Source organism: Lipotes vexillifer, unplaced genomic scaffold, assembly GCF_000442215.2.
Source record: "Lipotes vexillifer unplaced genomic scaffold, Lipotes_vexillifer_v1.1 scaffold756, whole genome shotgun sequence".
NCBI lineage: Eukaryota > Metazoa > Chordata > Mammalia > Artiodactyla > Lipotidae > Lipotes > Lipotes vexillifer.
The window spans coordinates 1,478,700-1,478,923 of NW_006773042.1; the positions used below are offsets into that span (position 1 = coordinate 1,478,700).

Here is a 224-nt window from a genome sequence, read left to right on the forward strand (position 1 = left end):
CTCCCGCGCCGCCGAGAGCCTCAGGATTCTCCCGGACAACAGGGCCTACGCAGTTAGCCTCCCGCACCTCCTAGATTTTACCTCGAGGCGTCGCCCCTCGCCTGGCGCTGGGGAGGACAGGGAGTTGGGCACACTCGCTGATCCCGGGCCACGCTAGACCGAAGGCGACTGACTAGCTGCGGAGCCTCAAAGCCAGAGGCTCGCTTGCACGCCGGCTGCCACTA

At 66.5% G+C, this 224-nt stretch overlaps 1 protein-coding gene across 1 annotated transcript in view; it reads right to left on the minus strand.

Annotated features, from left to right (window-relative positions):
* The window catches only part of HINT3 (histidine triad nucleotide binding protein 3), a 19,870-nt gene that overhangs the window by 17,464 nt on the left and 2,182 nt on the right, over positions 1 to 224 (minus strand). The window contains exon 4 of the mRNA XM_007447980.1: positions 102 to 221. Within this exon, the coding sequence (XP_007448042.1) occupies positions 102 to 221 (120 nt within the window). The remainder of the gene's footprint in view (positions 1 to 101; positions 222 to 224) is intronic.